This window comes from Conger conger, chromosome 11, assembly GCF_963514075.1.
Source record: "Conger conger chromosome 11, fConCon1.1, whole genome shotgun sequence".
In the NCBI taxonomy this organism is placed as follows: Eukaryota; Metazoa; Chordata; class Actinopteri; order Anguilliformes; family Congridae; genus Conger; species Conger conger.
Window position 1 is genome coordinate 5401216 of NC_083770.1, and position 17084 is coordinate 5418299.

Genomic DNA, 17084 nt, shown 5'->3' on the forward strand with positions numbered 1-17084 from the left:
AGTGATCAGGGATTGTATGTAAGGTGGGGCAGTCCCCTTAGCAGCCTGAAATGCCAACACTAGGGCCTTGAAACGGATGCGTGCGGCAATGGGAAGCCAGATTCGTCATTGAATAGCTTCCATAGTGCAGGTATAAGAAAGCTTTCAGTATCTTGCAGAGTTGTGGACTCAAGTCACATGACTTGGACTTGAGTGTGACTCCAGTCACAAATTTGATGACTTTTGACTTGACTTGCCAAAAAGAAAAGTATTTCAGACCTGACATCTATGACTTGGACTTGGACTTGAGCTGCGTGACTCGAGAGACTTGTTTGAGTGTTTTCTCAATGTTTATGCGGATGCACCTCTTTCGCATTTTTTCGTCTTTTTTTATTGTGATTATTCTTAATTTCCAGTGCGACATAGGCACAAGCATCGCGGAGGGCCAATCAAACGTTTATATGGGCGGGAAAACACAAATACTCAGCTCTAATTGGAGATATCCTCATGTTATCCTCAAAAATAACATCAGTTCTACTCAACGTGAGTGCCGTGATTTTGCAATCATGGCAACTGCAGTTGCAGGAACGACTCCGAAAATCATTACTTACTGCTATACAAAATGTGAAGTTATTGGGAAAAGAAATATCAGATGGGATTGCAACAACGTTGCAACAACATAGACACGATCTGCCCATTTTTAATACGCCAGGCTATGTCGCCCAAACATCGTCCCAATCCCAAACATAAAATGGAACGTTCTGTATTTCAGATCGGTGAATGTTCAATTAAGTTGACCCAGTGGGCAAACAATGTCTGGGTGATGTAGCCCTGACATCTTGGAAGCAGGGATTAGCAGGCTCCTGAATAAATTCCCCCTGATAGTTAATCAAACACTATTTCAGAGTATGGTTTCACGTATGGTATTAAAGTTTCTCCATGGTTCAAATTAATGTAGTTACATACTGTCTTCAGAAATGATTTTCTCCATTGAATTATAAACATTTATAAATAAATGTACTTGTTTCATGAAACCAAAATGAATACCTATAATATCTTATATTATAACTGTTTTCATAATGCACAATGGCAATAGAAATAATGTTTTTTAAGAGGATCGGTTTCATTAGAATTGATTTCTTAGGTGAATGTCTTTCTGAGGACAGTCATGGGGTGCTCCGAGCATGACACACAGCGTACTGCACCAACATGAAACATACTGAGCAAAGGCTTCGGTTAGAGCCAGGGCGGTATTTCACAAAGCTGGCTAACTGAGTAAGCCTCACTTCTGTGTGAGTAAACCCCGGAACAGCTCTTGACTGGAGCTGGTGTTAGTAGCCTCTGCCACACAATCCAGCTATTTAAACCAGTACAAATAGACACTCCATTGATTGGTGCCTTGCATGGCAGCCAATCACCATTGGTGTATGTGTGTGTGTGTGTGTGAGTGTGTGAGAGAATGAGAAGCATCAATTGTACAGCGCTTTGGATAAAGCGCTCTATAAATGATCGACTTGAGACTTGCCCTTCATGACTTGGGACTTGACTTGAAACTCGAAGGTTAAGACTTGAGACTTAACTTGAGACAATATGCTACCAAAGTAAATAGTTTCAAATAAACATCATTAAAAAGAAAGGGATGACTGGTGAGCTCAGTAAAGACCTGGTATGCCAAGGATATCCTCTACAGTTGATGGACAAATAATTGTCTCAGTAAGCCTATTTTTTGACCTATGTCTCTTGACTGTTTTTTATTTAATTTTTCTGCTTCCTCGACTTTCATTGGTGCAAACTTAGGTCCTCTTGTTGACAAATACTAATAACAAACTCCAAAGACAATGTCATTCCTATACGCAGCGCCAAATATTGATGTAAATACCCTCAAAAAGAGTTTAACTGCACTTTAACCTCATATTCATTATTTCATTTCAAATCCAATGTGCTGGAGTGCAGAGGCAAGATGCAGAAATTGTATCGCTGTCCAAATACATACGGACTGTAGCGTACAACATTATGAATTTCATGTTCACTGAAGTTAAGGACAAATATATAAGGACAAGAACTGAAAATGTGTCATGTAAAGCTAACGGTAACAACTCACAGTTTAAATAGGTTAAACAAGATGCCTTAGATTCATTTATTTAACATTTTTTCAATGCAGTAAGTCTTCCTACCATGCCAGAACCAAGCCTGTGCAGCACATCCCACAGTCACTTGAAGTAGAGGAGATTAGCGGTGTGACAGAGGCTAGGCGGGCTGGCTGAGGAGAAGTACTGGCAGCAAAGCCAGTCCTCCAGCTCGGCACTCTGCTCTGGCTCCAAGGAGCGTTCTGCAAACTTCATCATCAGCAGGGCCCGTTTCACGTCCAGCCAGTTGAGCAGACCCTCGTGGTACGGGCCCTCCCTGGGCCTGTCCCGCTGCTGCTCCATCAGGTCCCGCCAGGGACCCCACAGCAGGCTCTGCAGGGCATGCTTGGCTTCCTGGATGTGGATGCGCTTGGTGGGGTCAGGGTGGAGCAGCAGGTGGGTGAGCCTCTGGAGGCCCGCAGAGTACAGCGACACGGGCGGGATGGGCGGGAGGTCCTTGCAGTGGTAGTCCCGTTCCTTTAGCTTGGGGCTCACCTTGAAGGGGTTGGGCTGGTGCAGGAGCTCATAGATCAGGATTCCCATCTGGAACTCGTCAAACTTGCGGTACTGGGTGGCCGACAAGATCTCAGGGGACAAGCGTGAGCGGTCCGTCTTCAGCAGGGGGTCGGTGGAGGGGTCCTCCGCTAAGTGCCGTTTAGCTTTAGCAAAGCCACTGACTAGCAGGCGGGGGAGGTGGTTCTGGTTGCAGAAGCCATCGGGCGGGTACGCGTGAGGCACCAGGAGCAGGTTCTCCAGGCAGAGGTCGCAGTGGGTAACGCCGTGTTCCTTGAGGTGCTCCAGTCCATTGCACAGCTGCAGGAGCAGGAAGCACACCCTCCGCTCGTACGCCTCCGGCTGGGTCCGGTGGAAGGCCACGCAGTCCTGGACGAAACCGGCGGCGCTCTGGCGGGGCACTTCGCGGGTGATAACCACCACGCGCTCCTGCTCACTGCGTTGGGGGGACCGGTCTGCTGCTTCGTCTGGGGGCAGCATGCTCTGGGGAATGCAGGCGATGAAGTGGCCACAGTCCTGCTGCAGGTTGAAGTGGGGAGGAACGCTCTGCTGAACCGACCGCCCGTACAAGTGACCCAGTTTAGCATCTCGAGTTTGGCTTTTACAGATCTGCAAATGGAATGGAAATGCAACAGTAACAGTCAAATTTGAGCATAGTAGTAGTCTGGTCAGGGGCATCTTTATTCTGCAATAAACTCGGCTTAATAATGACCTCAGCCTGGGTTTGTCCTGTGTGCAAACTGACACAACGCTAAACCATAACACACGTAAAGCATGCTGTGAATATTTCTACAATCAACACTATGCAATGCTTTTCTCTTAAAAAGAATATTACTACAATCTCCAATTCAAATCCCACATAATGAAAAGTAACCATATACTGTACATTCTTACTCAGAATATTGACCCACAGGGAAAACCATGATTATTTTCTATATAAATATATTTTATATACCGGTATCCTTTAAACATTGGGCCCTATTTTAAGAGTCAATGCGCAATACTCAAATGCTAGCCTTAACTAGGGTGTGTCCAACTATTTTACAACACTGGACACCAGCACAAATTATTCCCTTTGAAAACATTGAGCTAGCTTGACAGATAATTTGTCATGGCTGAAGAGAAAGTGTGTTATGAGAGGCTTGATTATAGGTTATGGGTAGTTTTTTGGACCCCTAGATATTTTAAGTTTAAAATATAGTAATGATGTAGAAGTGCGTTTCATTAGTCGTAAAATATGTTTATGATTTATTGCTATGCACAATTTGGAGACACAAAAGGACTCCAGGGTACACTGCTTACATTTTGCTTCATAATCTTTAGCAGTCCTATCTATAATCCTCAGATTTTGCACACTTGTGGGCAAAGAGTTCATAATTCAGAAAATGTATAGGTTTACCACCTAATTGTTAGTGAAGGAGAAAAACATTTTCATGCATTTTCACCTACTTTGTTTTGTATTTGTAGCACTTTATATCTAAATTATGAAAATAAACTACATTCATATTATATATGAACTATATTAAATGGTACAAGTGTCTTGCTTTATTTAACCATTTCTCAAGTCTCTGTGATCCTCATGTCTGGAGTTATGAAGCCTCGTGAGGGGAGTTATGAAGCCTCAAATTGCAACACTAGGTGAGGGTTGCCAGATCTTGTGGCTTGCACAAAGGGGTTAAGAAGAGACAGAGCACTCGTGATCTCAGTAATTGCAAAGAACCTGGTAGGCCAAGGAAGACCTTGACAGTCGATGGAAGATGGAACTCTCACCATAATGAAGCAAAACCTCCAAACACCTGTACAACTGATCAGAAACAGTATTCAGAAACCAGGTGTAGATGAGTCAGTGATTACTGTCCGCAGAACTTCACAAACAGAACTACAGAGACTAGACTTGCATTTCAGACTCACCATATATAGAGGAACTCTTAGCTTTGTCATTTCAAGATATCGTTTGTATTTGGAGAAAAAAGCCATTCGCTGGATGAATATTTGTTGTCACGCCTCAGGATTCACCATATACGTTGAGGTACACAAGTTATTTTTATGCACAAATTAGAAAAATGGATTTATAACCATTGTCATTGCAGTTTAAAGGAGCACTGTCATGCTTGTTTCAGTTGTGATTATTTGGATTAAATGCTTAAATGATGTGTGCTTGTCTTTTTAAAATCACCGTCTGTGTAGCCGTTTTTAAATATGGGGCAAAACTTCTAAGGGCAAACATGTCCAGTGACGTCACTGGACGCGTTTGGCTTGAATCTTCAGCCTGTGTTTCCCAGAAGGCAACGGGCGCTCAAACTCTCTGAACAGACTGGTTTATGGGCGGCCACCCATCCAGGTGATCACATGACATTCCCACAAAAATACGGTATCGTTAGCATACAAATATCAGTTGACCTAAGTTGGCTAGCCTGAGCGATATGACGGACAGCTGTAACTTTGCCGAGTTAAAAGACAAGCTTTTCGATTTTGACGAAGAAATACAACCTTACAGTTTTGAACGGGAATTTACAGAGGAAGAATTGTGTGAGCGAGAGAGACAGACAGCGGAGGACGAGGCAGTCGAAGCTAACACAGATGCCAAGAGGCACAGAGGTTCTCTCATCTCAGCAGAGGACTGTATGGTTCCTGGTCACCTCCCTGACCAAGGCCCTTCTTGCCCTGTTAAAACTCCAAGAAAAGTCCTGGTGGTTCCAAACAATTATTGATGCCACTATGCTCCTGGGAACACTCAAAGCTTTAGAAATGGCTATATAACCTTGCCCTGATCTATGCATTTTATCGAGGTTCCTTGGACTTCATGGCTTGGTTTTTGTCCTGGAATGCAGTGTGAATTGTGGGACCTTTTACATCAATTTGCCACAGGTGGACTCCAATCAAGTTCTAGACACATCTCAAGGATACTTAAAGCAACAACTCACCACAATTTTGAGTGCCACAGCTATACTAATACTTATGTAAATTAGAATGTCTAAAAACATGCTTTCATTTAGCCATTATGGGTTATTGAGCATAGATTGAGGGACAAAATTTTATCTATTTAAAATTAAATATACAACACAATAAAGTTTGCAAGTGAAAGGGTCTGAATGCTTTCTGAAGTCACTGTTTGTCCACCATAACATGCAGAATGAGTAAGAAAGGGGCATGATTAGTGATGGTGGAACTCGCTTTAGAATTATGGGTAGCGTAGTACTTGACCAATAACTAATAAAACATGATTTCTTCAAAATCACACTAAAATGGCTTCTAAAGGAGCATATACCATCCTTTCACCGTCTCATAGCTCAATACCTTGCTCCCTCTGGTGGTGGTTGTGTGAACAACAGGTAGTTACTTCGGAAAAAAATGAATAATGATTTGCTGCCGCTGATTTGCTGATTTGCGATCTTTCGAGGCGGCAATGCCAAATGAAACACAAACTCACTGTTAAAACACTACAAGTAAATGTGTCTCCCTTTAGTAGTGGCATCTCATACGGTACTCCATTAGTGGTTAAGCGGTCATGAAAGCTGAGCCCCATTTGTTGGTGAAAGCTTGCTGATAAGGTCATTTAATTGAGGTTTATCCATACACTCATGGCCACATACTAGGTCTCTAAAGGCCTTAAAGGCAAACTATGCAGGATTTTCACGTTGAAAATATTATAAAACAAACATGCTTGGGCCTCTTCTGGGCACGGGCCTTTTCTATTTCTGTGCTGTATATGAAGACCATGTCCAACACACTGAACTCATACGATCTAGACTTGTGCTTTCCCACAACAATTTACTAACAAGTTACTAACGAGACCAGCAGAAGCCAGTCTCTGAAATAATTTTACCCCATGGGCAATATGTTCATCCCATGAGACGCTGTAGACCACCACATACATATACACTCAGTGATCACTTTATTAGATATGTATTAGACTTATTTTTTTAGACTTCTCCAGCTGTAGCCTATCCACTTAGAGTTATGATGCGTTGTGTGTTCAGAGATGCTCTTCTGCATACCACTGTTGTAATGTTATTTGTGTTACTGTCACCTTCCTGTCAGCTTTGACCAGTCTGGCCTTTCTCCTCTAACATCTCTCATGAACAAGGTGTTTATGTAGAACTCCTGCTCACTGGATTTGTTTTGCACCATTCTTTGCAAACTCTAGAGACTAGTGTACGTGAAAATCCCAGAAGATCAGCAGTTTCTGAGATACTCAAACCACCAACAATCATTCCATGGTCAAAGTCACTTGGATAACATTTTTTCTCCATTCTGATGGTTGATGTTGAACATTAACTGAAGCTCCTGACCCGTATCTACATGATTGTATGCATTGCACTGCTGCCACACAATTGGCTGATTAGATAATCACATGAATAAGTAGGTGCAATAAAGTAAAAATGTTCCTAATAAGGTGCTCGGTATGTAACCTACAGTATGGGCGTATATGGGCCTATACATAATTATTAATATTAGTCCAAAAGTAATTGCCCAATTAAACAAAGTCATGGCTAACTAATGCACATTCACAGTCACTCAATGATAGTGTCACCCACATATCACTTTGATTCTCACAGTAGGAATATTATAATGTTATAATGCTGTGTGTAATATAAACAATTCACAATATCTGTTGGATTTATCAAAATATGAATATGCTGCCATGTTAATTATATGCAAATAATTGGGCATAAACTAGTTCTGCATAAATAGAATATAAACTACAGGGCTGCTCCATGTTGTCAGAGATCTGTGCAGATACCTTGATGGAGAGCAGGCTGATCAATTTAAGTTCCTTTCTTTTTTGAGACTTTTCACTTAAAGAAACATTCTACTTAAAATATTTTTTGTGATAAATTTCCAGTTTTATTTGTTGAGAACAAAATCACGTAACAACGGTCAAAGGAAACCAAAATCATCAACCCATTGAGGGCTGGATTCAAAATGACACCGAAAAATAAAAAATTGAAATCACAGGCTGATCCAACTTGTGTGAATTTTATCACGGCAACTCATAATGTGAGTCAGTAGCGTGTATGGCCACCGCGTGCCTGTACGCACTCCTGACAACGTTTGGACATGCTCCTGATGAGTCGGCAGATGGCGTCCTGGGGGATCTCCTCCCAGACCTGGATCAGGGCATCAGTGAGCCCCTGGACAGTCTGTGGCGGTACTTGCACCGATACATAACGTCCCATAGGTGCTCAATTGGATTTAGGTCAGGGGAACGTGAGGGCCATTCAATGACATCAATGCCTTCCTCATCCAGGAACTGCCAACACACTCTGGCCACATGAGGCCGGGCATTGTCCTGCACCAGGAGGAACCCAGGGCCCACTGCACCAGCGTAAGGTCTGACAATCGGTCTGAGGATTTCATCCCGGTACCTAACAGCAGTCAGGGTACCGTTGGCTATGACATGGAGGTCTGTGCAACCCTCCAATGATATGCCTCCCCAGACCATAACTGACCCATCGCCAAACCGGTCATGCTGGATGATGTTACAGGCAGCATAACATTCACCACGGGTCTCCAGACTCTTTCACGCCTGTCACATGTGCTCAGTGTGAACCTGCTCTCATCTGTGAAGAGAACAGGGCGCCAATGGCGGACCTGCCAATTCTGGTGGTCTCTCGCGAATGCCAATTGAGCTGCACGGTGCTGGGCTGTGAGCACAGGTCCCACTAGAGGATGTCGGGCCCTCATGCCACCCTCATGGAGTCCGTTTCTGGAAGTTTGGTCAGAAACATGCACACCAGTAGCCTGCTGGAGGTCATTTTGTAGGGCTCTGGCAGTGCTCCTCCTGTTCCTTCTAGCACAAAGGAGCAGATACCAGTCCTGCTGCTTGGTTGATGCCCTTCTACGGCCCTGTCCTGCTCTCCTTGTGTAACCGCCAGTCCCCTGGTATCTCCTCCATGCTCTTGAGACTGTGCTGGGAGACACAGCAAACCTGCTTGCGACCGCACGTATGGATGTGCCTTCCTGGAGGAGCTGGACTACCTGTGCAACCTGATTGGGCTGCAGGTACTGCCTCATGCTACCAGTAGTGACAAGAACACAAGCAGAAGAATCAGTCAGAAAGGATAAGGAGAGAGCAATTGTCTGTGGCCACCACATGCAAAACCATTACCTTTTGTGGGGTTGTCTTGCTTTTGCATCTCCATTGCACCTGTTGTCACTTTCATTTGCACCAAAGCAGGTGAAATTGATTCACAATCACTTGTGCTTCCTTAATGGACAGATTGATATCCCTGAAGTTTAACTAATTGGTGTTACACTGTGATGGTATTTGGCCCACTAGCCCACAGTTGGCCAGTAAAGAAAATCCCATTCTCCCCATTTATTATATGCGGATGCCATCTACTGGCAAAAATTGGTATTTTGCCATTCATCTCAACCAAAGGTTTTGTTTTCAAAGCTAGCACGCATTTGTGGAAAACAATCTTCTTGGGTTATCAGAACCATCATTAATGACCTGAGAGTAATATTATCTAGCAGCTTTAAGAGCATTTCTGTATTTTAACTGATTCTGTTCAGACATTTAGGTGTGAATGGTGAGTCCAGAGTTCTTTATATCACCAGTGCTAGGTAAACTGATCCAGTAAAGAAGTCAGTACACTATTATAGTGCTCAACGGAGTTACCCAAAGTCAAGAAAGTGAATTAGAAAGATGGATTCTATATTTTGGTGTTCCTGAATGCAACGGTGCTCTTGTTGGAAGAGCAGGGCAATGGGGAACTTAAAAGTGATACGTTTATGGTCAGAGATACCCATAGGTGTGCCAACAAGGTTAGCTATGTTTACACTTCTAAAATCTTCTATAGGGGACAGGTTGTTCAGTGCCAAGGCTCTCAAACTCCCAAATTCACTACCTCAACATCTCTGTGACTACACCGGTATCAAATCCCGCTTAAAAACATAACCTTTTCTCCAAATTTCCCTCACTCTGTACTTCAGGCTTTTCCTACTCTCCCTGGCTTTGCTTGTTCTTTTCAGTAATTTATTCATTCATGTAATGCTTATCTATTTACTTTCTTTTCTGGTATTCTTTTATGTTTTCTGTCAAATCTTTCCATTTTATACTTTACGGCGCTGTATAAATAAAATGTATTATTACCATTATTATTATTCCAATACTGAATAGTTTCCAAGCCTCCATGCAACTGTGTTCCACAATGTATACTCAAAGCAAGATCTAGAGTGCGTACTCCTGTGCACTAGGGCGGCCTGTAGCATAGTGGTTAAGGTACATGACTGGGACAGGCAAGTTTGGTGGTTTGAATCCCAGTGTAGCCACAATAAGATCTGCACAGCCGTTGGGCCCTTGAGCAAGGCCCTTAACTCTGCATTGCTCCTAGACTAAGGAGGATTGTCTCCTGCTAAGGCATTACCTTGACAAGATGAGCCACAGAGCAGGCCCTGCAAGTGACTTTTATATTTGCAACTGTGTGTAAACTGTGGTAAGGCACATATTTTACCTTCACTGCATACGAGCTGAAGGGGTCGGAGGCACAGGAGGCAGCGTAGTAGGTGCCGTCCGCAGCCTCACAGCAGGGTTTGTTACAGGTGAGTTTGAAGAGGGACCAGTTGCTCTCGTCGAAGCGCAGCGGGTTCCTCTGGCTTTGGGTGAAATGCTCCTCGCACTTCAGCGCCAGTCGGCGCAGGGATTCAGCGTACAGCCCGCCCAGCTTGGAGTAGACGCCTTCCCGGCTGTCCATGTTGCTGAGCAGCATCTGCAAGTGGAGGCCAGAGCCCGGGGGAGGCGCGCTGAGCTGGGGGGAGGAGGAGGAGGTGATGGTCCTACAGAGACTTCCCTTCCCAAGAGGCTGCTCCAGCACGCGCGGATGCAGGGCGGTCTGCGGATGCCCCTGGGACTTGGCGGAAGAGCGCACGTTCAGCTGCGTCATCGTCATGAAGGAGGCCTTAGCCGGACCACAGATGTCACCCTCTGATCTGCTCAGGGGGAAACAAGGGTTTGTCGCGCTCAGCCACCTCCCCCCTTCACCGCGAGGCCCAGACACGGTGCGGTTCACCAGCCTCTTCTCAGGAAGAGGAGGCGGCTGCAGGGGCAACCCTGGACGGGGAAGTGCTTCAGCGTGAGGCAACACCAGGGAGGACCTCAAACACAATGACAGATTGGGCAAGTAGGGAGCACCATGGTCGCCTGGGAAAGAGCATAAACATATTCAATTAAATAACTGGATTAATAGAGGATTTGACTAAGAATTGTAAATGTATCTTCTAAAATGGTGGTGTTGTCTACAAGTATCTGAAAATTCTGAAAAGGAGGGGAGAGTGGTTGTCAGATGGGCAAGTTGTCATACTGTTAATTTCATTAAAAAAATTTGTGTTATGACGTCAGTTTCCTGTTTACATGTGCCCAAAATCACACAAATAGGAGGTGAGGATAGTTTTCTTATCTTTCACCTAAAACGTTATCTCAATGAGTTTGGGGCAAGTTCTCATGTGACAACTTTTCCCCACTATAAACTGACACATAGAACTTGCTGAATCTTTGTATCATCTGTCATGGGGTTTGCCTGGCACAGTTGTTTCTTGGGACATTACCTCTTGGGGCCACAATCACATTCATGTCTCCTCCGCGTAGTCAGTAATCACTGATTGCACAAGGAGTTGTTAATCATGAACAGGTGTTTCTCATATCTATATATATTTCTATATAAGCCCGGTCTTTCTGAGACTTGGGGCTTTTGTGTTACACTTCACGTTCTGTCATTCACAAAGCCGGGAAAAAGGTAGTCGAGGGACCCTCCTTGGCTATAAAAAAAAAAAAATTGTAACTGTCGTAGACTGACAGAAAGCTACTGGGTGATGGACATAGACAGGGTGCCTATAACCTAAACTGCATTCATTGTAACTGGTGAGGGTGGGACCCCTACGATGCAGTAGGGGCTCCACCTTCCCTGGTGTCGGGTATGTCAGTAGTGCTCTATGTATAGTTTGAAAGTGTATATGACTAATGGAGGCTGATTTGAGATCAGTCAGGTGCTGGCACTCTTGATCATGTGATTGGCCATAGGAAATTGTGAGATACTGGACTCACTCACCCCCATCAGAGAAGATCCTGCGAATGGAGCCGAGGCCACTCGATGATCCTCCAGGCAGGATCCTAAGAGGCCGGACAAAGCTCTCCACAGAATCATTCCAGTTGGTCTTCTCTATGTCAGAGGTGGGCTTGTTCATCTTACTGGAAACTCTGTAATCAGGGAGACAAAGTGGTTTTCAGTCTATCGCAGTCCTAATCCCATAATCCAGGGGTAATCCTAAAGAAACATGCTAATCATTTTCAAGAATTTGTGTGAAGAACGGCACCTTTTCATGCTTCCTGAATTTTGTGCTAACAAATTTTCGACCTGTTTGATGTCTGTTGCTTAGTACGGCAGCGGTTTCTTTCTTTTTCAGGACATTCAAAGCTTTTGTACAAGCAATCCCCAATGCTTTTCTAAGATTCAAAATGGCTTGCTTTTCTCCCAAAGACAGCTCTCTGTTCTTCATGTTAGTTTATCTTTTCTAACACAAATGCAGTCTTCACAGACAGAACCCAAGGCTAAATCCAAGAGTTTATTTAATATTTAACCAATCAATCTAACAGGACACAGTTGGGCAACAAGAAACACCTGTCAGTCACATGTTCCAGTACTCTTGCCGAAAACCGAGAAATTGGGTGGTCTGATACAAAAGGTTATATGTTCTAAGTTGTTTAACAAATCTAGATAAAAATAAAAGCTGAAATTCTGATCCGTCATCTCATGTACATCTTTTGACCTCAAGCTCAATTGTCCTCAGTGTATAGCAAAAAAGGAATTGACTTAGAATAAGCATCCTTATACTAAGATGGAAAACTGACCTGTGGTGCTTCTTTGGAGGTGGTGGAGGTGGCACGGTCATAAGGCTTTTGCTCTTCACCTCTGACAGGGCAGCAGAGGACGAGTTGTTGGCTAACATGCTCCCTTTATGTTTGTCCAGGCACAACTGACAGACCCCGGGTGGGGTGCTCTCGCTGCTGTGTACAGTGGGACCCCAATCCCTTGTCTCTAACGCGGCAGCTGCATTGGTGGATTTGCCCTTGCCCCCTATCTCCTCCTCCTCCTCAATCTCAGCACTATGCAGGGTGTCTCTCTGCTCTAGCACGGCAGCACCTGGGGAGTGACCCTCCCCCTGGGCCTCGTTTCCAGACAGGCAGAGCAACGGTGTTGGGACACTTGGGTAGAAATGCACCTCTGGATGTGGTGAAGGAGAGAGGCAAGCAGACTCAAATTTTGGAGAACAAGAGCTCCTTTTGGGGGGAACGGGAGGGCTCACTTGAGGTCTAGACTGCAGAGAACCTGTGTTTGTCTCCGGGTTGCCACAGCAACACTGAAAAGTGGAACACCTGGAGGTGGGGCCTAAGTGATGACACAGTATGTTTAAAGCAGGACCTGAACTTGTCAGGTAAAGAACCTGACCATCGGGCTCTCCTGTGTTGCCAGTCACGGCATCAGTTTTGTCCCACTGGTTATCCGTGGCCAGTTCCCCTTCCAGGGCTGAACACTGCTGGGAAGGGCAGCCTATGAATGCTTTCGTCTTGCGCTTGGTGCTCTCTGCATATATTGGCTCAGATTTCAATCGAATGCCCTCGGCGGCTGAGGGCAAGCTGGGTAAAAACAGTAATGTTTGGGGCTTATCTGGCCCTTTCGAGCAGCCGGATGAGTGCTGTGGGCTGGGGCAGGAGCAGGTGTCCGCCGTAGCAGTCGGCTCAGCCCTGGAGCTGACAGAGCAGTGGCTGTGTTCCGAGCTCCCCTGTGGTGCACAACCTGGAGCCGAATTGTCAGAAGCGTTTGGGGGCTCTCTGTTCCAGGAATTCACGTCGCTGGCCGGGGCAGCGGTGACGTCGATGGCAGTAGCCTGGCCATCAGTCCCAATGCCTCTGTGTCCAGCCCCGCTTCCAGAGGAGTCTGTGGTTCTCTCAGGCTCCTGTATAAAAGCCCTTGTGTGGCTGTTGCCTTTCACAGGCCTGAATCCACTGCTGGCCCCATTCTCCTTCAAACCCAGGGCCCCACGTCCTTCCTCCTGGATGCCGCTGACAAAAAGTGACTCGTGCTTCTGGGCTGACGAGGACAATGCATCGTAGGACAATCTGCAAAGGTAGTCCATGTTCCCTGAGGCTGCATTTTGCATAACAACCTCTTTCAGAGTTTTTCTGCAGCCATTTTTGCCTCTATAGAAGGGAGCAAGTTCCAACATCTCCATAAGGCTGAGTTTGTCAATTACATTCTTCTGGTAATCCTGTAACAGAAAGCAAATGCCAATATAAAAAAAAACCCTTGTTGATGAGTATAAAAATGGCGACGGGCTCGCCAAATACTCATTTTCGTACAGCTATATTGTGCATTCAGTGTTATTAATGCCCCTAAAAAATGAGCATAAACATTACAACTTTTTTTGTGCAAAAATAACTAACTTTAAATCTAACGGATCCCCACACAAGACCCCTCATTTGGTCGTTTTAAGACATGCGTGTTTTCTGTCATTTCAGGGCTGTAGAGTTTATTGAATTTGAATTAGACATTTTGACAACAGCCCATAGACTTAGCATGGCAAGACACAATGCTAAGTCACACAGTGTAAGGCAATTTTAAATGCCATCATGCCTCTCGGGAATGTTACCTTTAACACTATTAACATCAGTCTTAATTCTTCACAGTGCAAACATGTACACTCAGTGACCACTTTATTAGGTAGACCTGTACACCAGCTTGTTAATGCAAATATTTAATCAGCCAATCATGTGGCAGCAACTAAATGCATAAAAGCATGCAGAAGTGGTCAAGAAGTTCAGCTGTTTTTCAGACCAAATGTCAGAATGGGGATGAAATCTAAGCGACTTTGACCATGGGATGATTGTTGTGCCAGAGAGGGTGGTTTGAGTATCTCAGAAACTGGGGGGATTTTCACACAACAGCTCTCAAGAGTCTCAAGAGTTTTCAGAGAATGGAAAAAACAAAAACATCCAGTAAGCAGCAGTTCTGCAGGCAAAAAGGTGTTGTTAATGAGAGAGGTCAGAGGAGGGCCAGACTGGTCAAAGCTGACAGGAAGGTGACAGTAAAGCAAATAACCACACATTGCAACAATGGATGCAGAAGAGCATCTCTGAACACACAACGCCTCAAACCTCTAAGTTGATAGGCTATAGCAGCAGAAGACTTAATAAGTCTAAAGAATTGGTATAATAAATACATAGTAAAGTGCTCACTGAGTATATATGGTTGTCACTGCTCTGAAGAGTAAAAACTAGGCTCTTTGAGAGAAGGGTTGAATCTTAGTACTGTATATCGTTTGAAATACAGTAGACATACAGGGCTGTAGCAGTTGTAAAATATCTGTGCTGATTCACCTTGATGGAGAGCAGGCTGATGATAGCATTTGACAAATCAATTTAATTTCCTGTCTTTTGAGGCTTTTGGCAAATGCAGACATTTCACTTAAAACATAGTTTTTGTGATTAATGGCCTTACAACTTGATGCGCATAAGAATGTTATTGCGACAACAACAAATGGAAAGAACAACTAATTTGCTTGTAAAAGCTGGAGTACATTCCAATTCAATTTAGCATAATGGAAAACACTACAGTGACAGCCAGAGATGTTCACAAGTCATCAAATGCAAGTCCGAGTCAAGTCTCAAGACTCAGGTCTCCCGAATGGTGCAGCCTAAACAACAGAATGGCTACAGAAATTTATGAGGATTCCTATGCTAATTGAAGATATAGAAAGCAGAAGTGTAGAAGACATATTTTGTATAAGTACAGTCAGGTCCACAAATATTGGGACATCGACACAATTCTCATCTTTTTGGCTTTCAGACTTTAATTTGAGGGTATTTACATCCAAATCAGGTGAACGGTGCAGGAATTACAACAATTTGTATATGTGCCTCCCACTTTTTAAGGGACCAAAAGTAATGGGACAAACTAACAATCATAAATCAAACTTTCACTTTTTAATACTTGGTTGCAAATCCTTTGCAGTCAATTACAGCCTGAAGTCTGGAACGCATAGACATCACCACACGCTGGGTTTCATCCCTGGTGATGCTCTGCCTGGCCTCTACTGCAACTGTCTTCAGTTCCTGCTTGTTCTTGGGGCATTTTCCCTTCAGTTTTGTCTTCAGCAAGTGAAATGCATGTTCAATCGGATTCAGGTCAGGTGATTGACTTGGCCATTGCATAACATTCCACTTCTTTGCCTTAAAAAACTCTTTGGTTGCTTTCGCAGTATGCTTCGGGTCATTGTCCATCTGCACTGTGAAGCGCCATCCAATGAGTTCTGAAGCATTTGGCTGAATATTGCCCGAAACACTTCAGAATTCATTGTGCTGCTTTTGTCAGCAGTCACATCATCAATAATTACAAGGGAACCAGTTCCATTGGCAGTGTGGTGGCCCGATCGGAAATCGGTACACCACTGGTGTGGAACGGCCCGTGCGCCGGCGGCTTCTGCTAGGAAAAGTTATTAACCACGTGTATTTCCCCAGGTCGTATCTAACAGAGCCGCACCGGAGCGAGAGCCGGCGAGGAGAGTCAGAACCATGGCCAGCGACACGGGGAAAGACGCGTGGGGAATGTGAGGAAGAGACAATTAACCCTTCTCATTGGACAGGCGCAGCCGGACCGACTCCGAGAGAGAGCGGAGCCGTACAAAAGGCGAGGCGCAACCACAGAGCGGGGCTGAGTACGGAGGGAAACGGAGGCGAAGCCCAGTGAGGAGGAAACAGCCACGGGAAAGCAACTAACGACACCACGGTGGAAGCGGGTCTTCGGAGGCCCTACCAAAAGGCGCGGCCGGCACGGACCACCCAGAACCACCGACGGACCGGGAAACCTAATTTTTTGGCCGGTGACTTTTTTTTCGTTTGTGTGAGAAAGGAAGTTTTTTTGTTTGGGACGTTGTAAAAGTGCCCTGAAGGCACACCAGAACCTCATTAAAACTACCCGTTGAGGAACTACTCTTGCTCTCTCTGCCTCTCTCTCCCCACGGGGCGCCACATATGGTGGAGAATGCGGGCATAGAGACCCCAGCTATAGAGAGAGAGAGCAATAAAAAAAAAAAATAAAAAAAAAAAAATGGAGGACGCCATCAACGCTCTACTGCGGTCACAAGGCGCCCTGCAGAAAGCCGTGGCGGAACTGTGCCAAAAGTCCAGCCCGGCGACAAGCCACCGGACACCCAAAGACGTACTGCTGAAGCAGACCCCGGACGATGAAATTGAGGCCTACCTCGAGACCTTCGAACGGGCGGCTTACCTGGAGAAGTGGCCTCAAGGCGCCTGGGGCTCCCTCCTGGCCCCATTCCTCAGCGGGGAGGCCCAGAAGGCGTACCGGGGACTGCCTCCGGCCGAAGCCCACGACTACCCCACCCTCAAAGCCACCATCTTAGCCCAGTATGGCTACAGCCTCCCCGCCAGGGCACAGCGGTTCCACCAAT

The 17084-nt window shown here is 45.1% G+C and overlaps 1 protein-coding gene across 1 annotated transcript in view; it reads right to left on the reverse strand.

Annotated features, from left to right (window-relative positions):
• Nucleotides 1-1940: 1940 nt before the first annotated feature.
• LOC133140489 (inactive tyrosine-protein kinase PRAG1-like) overlaps nt 1941-17084 on the reverse strand; it is a 31254-nt gene continuing 16110 nt past the window's right edge. The window contains exons 3-6 of the mRNA XM_061260486.1: nt 12469-13886; nt 11669-11817; nt 10079-10764; nt 1941-3227 (exon numbers count right to left, since the gene is read on the reverse strand). Coding sequence (XP_061116470.1) covers nt 2190-3227; nt 10079-10764; nt 11669-11817; nt 12469-13886 — 3291 coding nt within the window. The 3' untranslated portion in view covers nt 1941-2189. The remainder of the gene's footprint in view (nt 3228-10078; nt 10765-11668; nt 11818-12468; nt 13887-17084) is intronic.